This window comes from Osmerus mordax, chromosome 16 (genome assembly GCF_038355195.1).
Source record: "Osmerus mordax isolate fOsmMor3 chromosome 16, fOsmMor3.pri, whole genome shotgun sequence".
Classification (NCBI taxonomy): Eukaryota; Metazoa; Chordata; class Actinopteri; order Osmeriformes; family Osmeridae; genus Osmerus; species Osmerus mordax.
In genome coordinates, this window is record NC_090065.1 from 1,218,743 (window position 1) to 1,226,027 (window position 7,285).

At 54.7% G+C, this 7,285-nt stretch overlaps 1 protein-coding gene across 1 annotated transcript; it reads left to right on the plus strand.

Moving 5' to 3' along the window:
- Positions 1–3,488: 3,488 nt before the first annotated feature.
- On the plus strand, positions 3,489–5,961 carry LOC136959501 (uncharacterized). Its single transcript, XM_067253851.1, has 4 exons — positions 3,489–4,295; positions 4,862–5,068; positions 5,183–5,326; positions 5,805–5,961. Exons 1-2 carry the CDS (start codon positions 3,713–3,715, stop codon positions 5,032–5,034), a joined length of 756 nt encoding a protein of 251 aa, XP_067109952.1. The 5' UTR covers positions 3,489–3,712; the 3' UTR covers positions 5,035–5,068; positions 5,183–5,326; positions 5,805–5,961.
- Positions 5,962–7,285: the final 1,324 nt, after the last annotated feature.

Genomic DNA, 7,285 nt, shown 5'->3' on the forward strand with positions numbered 1-7,285 from the left:
CTCCCAAGGTTTCTTCCATTTTTTCTCCTGTTGAGAGTTTTTTGGGAGTTTTTCCTTGTCTTCCTTGAGGGTTTAGGTTGGTTGAGGGGCAGTTCTATGGGAATATGTGAAGCCCTCTGTGACATGCTTGCGTGTAAAAAGGGCTATACAAATAAATTTGATTTGATTTGATTTGACAGTCACACAGTCAGACAGTCAGACAGTCAGACAGTCAGACAGTCAGACAGTCAGACAGACAGTCAGACAGACAGTCAGACAGTCAGACAGTCAGACAGACAGATAGACAGACAGTTGGCTTTGACCCAAAACTCTAGAACCTTATTCTAAAATTGTAGATAGAAGCTGTGCTGGGGTGTGTGTTGGTAGCAGGGTGTGTGTGGTGTGTGTTGCTAGCAGGGTGTGTGTGGTGTGTGTGGTGTGTGTTGGTAGCAGGCTGTGTGTGTGTGGTGTGTGCTGGTAGCAGGGTGTGTGTGTGTGGTGTGTGTGAGGCCTGGTCAGAACAGTCGTACAGAGCTGTTCCATGTGGGCCAGATGTGGCAGTCTGACCCTCCAAATCCATCAACACCGACCGTGTTGTGATTAACCACCTGAATAATGACCTGTCACAAGAGCTCCCTCTCTCTCTCTCTCTCTCTCTCTCTCTCTCTCTCTCTCTCTCTCTATCTTTCACTCTTTCTTTCTCCTCCCCCTTTCAATCTCCCTCTCATCCCCCTCCCCCTCCTTCTCTCTCTTGTTTGTGTGCAGTTGTGAGCAGGTCGTCCTCTCCGGGCTGAGGAGAGGGAGGCAGGAAGGCTACAGGGGAGGCAGTGGGGAGGCAGGGAGGCAGGGGAGGCAGGAAGGCTACAGGGGAGGCAGTGGGGAGGCAGGGAGGCAGTGGGAGGCAGGAAGGCTACAGGGGAGGCAGTGGGGAGGCAGGAAGGCTACAGGGGAGGCAGTGGGGAGGCAGGAGAGGCAGGAAGGCTACAGGGGAGGCAGTGGGGAGGCAGGGGAGGCAGGAAGGCTACAGGGGAGGCAGTGGGGAGGCAGGAAGGCTACAGGGGAGGCAGTGGGGAGGAAGGGGAGGCAGGAAGGCTACAGGGGAGGCAGGGGAGGCAGGGGAGGCAGAAAGGCTACAGGGGAGGCAGGGGAGGCAGGAAGGCTACAGGGGAGGCAGTGGGGAGGCAGGGGAGGCAGGAAGGCTACAGGGGAGGCAGGGGAGGCAGGGGAGGCAGGAAGGCTACAGGGGAGGCAGTGGGGAGGCAGGGGAGGCAGGAAGGCTACAGGGGAGGCAGTGGGGAGGCAGGGGAGGCAGGAAGGCTACAGGGGAGGCAGTGGGGAGGCAGGGGAGGCAGGAAGGCTACAGGGGAGGCAGTACAAGTTTCATCTGGAAGTGAAAATGTTGCTGCAGTGTTTCACTACTGTCCAGCTCACACTGTTCTGTCTTCAACACAACACTCTCTGGAGGGCTATCTCCCTCTCTCTCTCTACCTCTCTCCCTCTCTCTCTCTACCTCTCTCCCTCTCTCTCTCTACCTCTCTCCCTCTCTCTCTCTACCTCTCTCCCTCTCTCTCTCTACCTCTCTCCTTCTCTCTCTCTACCTCTCTCCCTCTCTCTCTCTACCTCTCTCCCTCTCTCTCTCTACCTCTCTCCTTCTCTCTCTCTCTACCTCTCTCTCACTCACTCCCACAGCAGACACAACAGACACAGCAGACACAGCAGACACAGCAGACACACAGCAGAGACACAGCAGACACAGCAGACACACAGCAGAGACACAGCAGACACAGCAGACACATAAGACACACAACAGACACAGCAGACACAGCAGACACAGCAGACACAACAGACACAGCAGACACACAACAGACACAGCAGACACAGCAGACACAGCAGACACACAACAGACACAGCAGACACAGCAGACACAGCAGACACACAGCAGAGACACAGCAGACACACAGCAGAGACACAGCAGACACAGCAGACACAGCAGACACATAAGACACACAACAGACACAGCAGAGACACAGCAGACACAGCAGACACAGCAGACACACAACAGACACAGCAGACACAACCGACACAGCAGACACACAACCGACACAGCAGACACAACCGACACAGCAGACACACAACCGACACAGCAGACACACAACAGACACAGCAGACACAGCAGACAGTCCTCACGTGTTGATCCTCAGCAAGACCGATAAGGCTGTTGATCTATAGGCACCTGAAGTCATGAACAGTGATGCAGAAACACACACACACACACTCATACACACACTCACGCATGCCTGTAGTCAGTCTGCTCTCTCACACACACTGTAGTACTTACCACTGCTGTTATCCCAATCAACAGTCTAATAGAGAGTTCTGCAAGTGTGTGAGTGTGTCTTGGTCCAGTGCACCTTGCTCTTCTGTCGTTGGACAGGCAATGAGCAGAATGAGCTCTGCTCTCTGCTCATTGGGCTGGACTTCCTGTTCTGGGAGGAAGTCGATACACATGTATTAGTGTGTGCTTGTCTTTCTGCGTGTGTAGTGTGTCTGTATGATTGTGTGTGTGTGTTGTGGTGTGTGTGGTCTAAGAGTGTGACATGAACTGAAGTACAAATAACTTCCCAGAAGCAAGGAGGGAGTGAGCAGAGGGGGTGAGGAGAGGAGAAGAGGGGAGAGGAAAGGAGGAGGAGGAGAGGAGAGGAGGAGAAGGGGCAAGGAGAGGAGGAGGGTTTGGTAATGAAAGTGTACATTAAACAAGGCTGGTCTGGAGTTATACTGGTTTTATGATTCAAATATGTGGGTTCCTCTCTTGAAAGAGGCGGGAAGATCAAAGCCGCCCACCCCTCGGATCTGAAGCTGGCGTCAAGGATTTCATTTACGTTTGCCTCGTTAAAACTCCACATGCCTCAGAGAGAAAAAAAAACGATATGTAATTTAAACTTTAATTCTCTCTAGTTTACTCTGGTTTAAAATGAGGATTACCGTTAACTGCCTGGTCCCCCAAGAGGCGTTTTATCTCGACGCGTTTTTACGCATGAATGGAACTTGATGTTAGACCGCTGGACACGTCTGGTCACCAGAAACCTGGAAGAGTTTCCAGACTGTTCTATTCCTAGCGGAGACCCCATCTCTCCTCCTCCTCCTCATCCATCTCTCTCTGTCTCTCTCTGTCTCCCTCTCTCCTTTACCTCCCTCCCATCCTCTCTCCCTCTCTGCTCTTTCGACCCCTCTCCTCTTTTTCTCTCTCTCTCCCTCTTCTTTCATTCTGTCCAAATTGATTCCTTTCTCTCCCCAGGGCGCAATTCACATCCCGCCACAAGCCAGCCAGATCTAAACATTACAACTCACATAGATCAAAAATATGCTAAACATCCACCGTATGTAACATGGCGTCGGTGGAATAGCTTATGACTCGACTCTGTGGCATGTCCGGGAGAGCTACGGGTTAATTCTAGACCACGGGGGAAACCTGGAGCCAATTAAGCCGCTGGAATGCCACATGTGGACCGATCTCGACATCGGAACAGAGGCGAGCAGTAACCGTGGGCACAAGAGGAGCACGGGCAACTGTTTGAACGGTTTCACTCGTCTCAGCGAAGAGGCCTTGAGATAATCTGTTAATTGTTTTCTTTAACTGTAAAAAGAAGAAAGACTGATCGAGACTCAGCGGACGGGGTTTAGAGTGAGGATGCGTAAAACGGACGTGTCGTGGGTCTAAATTCTCGAACATTGGATGAGTCGTACCTACACAGTATATCTGACTCCACGGTCTTTACAAAACATGTCTGTAGTGACTGTTGCGTTTCTGTTGGGTTTCACGACGACGCTTTTCAGCGGGGTTGGAGGGAAGCTGGAGATATGCCGCGGATCTCACTGTTTTCCGCCCGACGACTGGAGCACAGCGTGCGTGGGAGCGCACTGCCAGGGGCGCAGGGAAGCGGTGCCGAGACAGTCCACACCCGACGTCCATGGTAGACACTCTCCTGGACGAGTCCGTCCCGTTTACCTGGACGCCCACACGAGGAATCAACGGCAAAGTGCGGCCGTGCCGTACACCGTCATTCACCCGGGCACGGCGGCAGGCACGGCGGCGGGTGGAACCAAGAGACTCAACCCCAGAACCGTCACCGCCGAGGTGTTCCACCCGGGGTGCAGAGGGGGAACCTGCGAGGACCCTGCCCCAGCAGGGAGGGAGCGGCCGTCCCCGGTCCACGTGACGGACAGAGCAGCGCAGTTTCTGGGTGAATTCCCGGAGCTGGCGCCGGAGCGTGGAGCCTCTCCGCTGGGGATACAGCTGACATGTGACATCAAGCCAGGTGATGTCAGATCCACCCAACATTTAGAGGGGTCTTGTCAGGGTGTAGACTGTCTAAGTAACTATGGGAACTTTCTATAATTGTTTGTACTTAAATAGCCCAACATACCTTCTCTATCCCTCTCCCCCCCCTCCCCTCCCTCCTCTCTCCTCCCCTCCCCTCCCCGCCCCTCCCCGCCCCTCCCTGCCCCTCACCGCCCCTCCTCTCCCCTCCCCTCCCCACCCCTCCCCCTCCTCCCCCCCCCCTCCCCTCCCCACCCCTCTCCTCCCTCCCCACCCCTCACCGCCCCTCCTCTCCCCCCCTCCCCGCCCCTCCTCGCCCCTCCCCCTCCCCCCCCCCCTCCCCTCCCCACCCCTCCCCTCCCCGCCCCTCCTCGCCCCTCCCCCTCCTCCCCCCCTCCCCTCCCCTCCCCGCCCCTCCCCCCCCTCCCCTCCCCGCCCCGCCCCTCCCCACCCTTCGCCCCCCCCACCCTCCCCACCCTCCCCTCCCCACCCTTCCCCCCCCCTCCCACCCCTCCTCTCCCCCACCCCTACCCTCCCCGCCCCTACTCCCCGGCCCTCCCCCAGGTTCTAACGAGGCGTCGTCAGAGGATGCGTTGGTTCTGCAGCTGAGGCTGTCCCAGGATCAGGAGCAGCTTCTGGGCTCCCTGCGCAGCCAGCAGGAGGACATGCACCAGCTGCAGCAGCACCCTCAGCCACCAGCAGGGGGCGCTGCTCAGCCACCAGAAGGACATCCTTGAGCAACAGGACCGCATGTTTCAGCAGATGACCCAGGTCTGGAAGAGGGGGGGCTGGGGGAGGATAGAGTGGGGCTGGTGGACAAGAAGTGAGATGGGAGGGGGGAAGGGGATTGTGAACCCAGCCCTGATGCCCCACTGTTGCCCCCAGGTGAAGGAGCAGTACACACAGCTGCTGGAGAGCGTTAAGCAGCTGAACTTCCTCAGCCTGCAGGGGGAGCTAGAGAGCCAGCTGGACTCCATGAGGACCCAGGCTGCAGCACGCCACACACAGCAGGGCTACGCTGCTCACCAGGTACCACACACACACACACACCAGATACCACACACACACACACACACACACCTGGTACCACACACACACACACACACACACCTGGTACCACACACACACACACACACACACCTGGTACCACACACACACACACACACCAGATACCACACACACACACACACACACACACCAGATACCACACACACACACACACACACACCTGGTACCACACACACACACACACACACACACACCAGGTACCACACACACACACACACCAGGTACCACACACACACACACACACACACCTGGTACCACACACACACACACACACACACCTGGTACCACACACACACACACACACACCAGATACCACACACACACACACACACACACCTGGTACCACACACACACACACACACACCAGGTACCACACACACACACACACCAGGTACCACACACACCCACGTCCTAACCCCCTCCGTGTGTGATGTGTGAGGTGGACATGCAGGCCAGTGTGATGGAGGTGGGGCGCCCCCCTGCAGGGCTGTGGAGGCTGTGCAGAGGAGCAGTTCTGCAGCGTCTCCACCGGAGGGCCTCGTTGTGAGAGCTGCACCATCTGCCCCCCGGGGTTCTTCCTAGTGGCCCAATGCAGCAGCCACACCGACAGGGTCTGCCAGGTACAAGGAGCGCATAGTGGAGGGTGTGTGTGTGTGTGTGTGTGTGTGTGTGTGTGTGTGTGTGTGTGTGTGTGTGAGTGAGTGTGTGCGTGTGTGTGTGTGTTTGTGTGAGTGTGTGTGTGTACACACACACACACAGTGGGGGAGTCAGGTGGCTGAGCGGTGAGGGTGTCGGGCTAGTAATCTGAAGGTTGCCAGTTCGATTCCCGGTCATGCCAACTGACGTTGTGTCCTTGGGCAAGGCACTTCACCCTACTTGCCTTGGGGGAATGTCCCTGTACTTACTGTAAGTCGCTCTGGATAAGAGCGTCTGCTAAATGACTAAATGTAAATGTAAATGTGTGTGTGTTTGTGTGTGTGTGTGTGTGTGTGTGTGTGTGTGTGTGTGTGAGTGTGTGTGTGAGTGTGTGTGTGTGTGTCCAGTAGAGTATAATAGAGTCCAGTGTGTGTGTGTGTGTCCAGTAGAGTATAATAGAGTCCAGTGTGTGTGTGTGTGTGTGTGTCCAGTAGAGTATAATAGAGTCCAGTGTGTGTGTGTGTGTCCAGTAGAGTATAATAGAGTCCAGTGTGTGTGTGTGTGTCCAGTAGAGTATAATAGAGTCCAGTGTGTGTGTGTGTGTCCAGTAGAGTATAATAGAGTCCAGTGTGTGTGTGTGTGTCCAGTAGAGTATAATAGAGTCCAGTGTGTGTGTGTGTGTGTGTGTGTGTCCAGTAGAGTATAATAGAGTCCAGTGTGTGTGTGTGTGTCCAGTAGAGTATAATAGAGTCCAGTGTGTGTGTGTGTGTGTCCAGTAGAGTATAATAGAGTCCAGTGTGTGTGTGTGTGTCCAGTAGAGTATAATAGAGTCCAGTGTGTGTGTGTCCAGTAGAGTATAATAGAGTCCAGTGTGTGTGTGTGTGTCCAGTAGAGTATAATAGAGTCCAGTGTGTGTGTGTGTGTCCAGTAGAGTATAATAGAGTCCAGTGTGTGTGTGTGAGTGTGTTTGTGTGAGTGTGTGTGTGTGTCCAGTAGAGTATAATAGAGTCCAGTGTGTGTGTGTGTGTCCAGTAGAGTATAATAGAGTCCAGTGTGTGTGTGTGTGTCCAGTAGAGTATAATAGAGTCCAGTGTGTGTGTGTGTGTCCAGTAGAGTATAATAGAGTCCAGTGTGTGTGTGTGAGTGTGTGTGTGTGTGTGTGTGTCCAGTAGAGTATAATAGAGTCCAGTGTGTGTGTGTGTGTCCAGTAGAGTATAATAGAGTCCAGTGTGCAGACGGGTTCTCTGCTGTGTTGCAGGACAGAGACGAGTGTCTGGAGATGTC

Excerpts from the sequence above, each read along its gene's own strand:
- LOC136959501 (XM_067253851.1), top strand. The coding sequence starts at position 3,713 with ATGAGTCGTACCTACACAGTATATCTGACTCCACGGTCTTTACAAAAC. Across the intron at positions 4,296-4,861 it reads GACATGTGACATCAAGCCAG|GTTCTAACGAGGCGTCGTCA; the intron begins GTGATGTCAGAT and ends GCCCTCCCCCAG.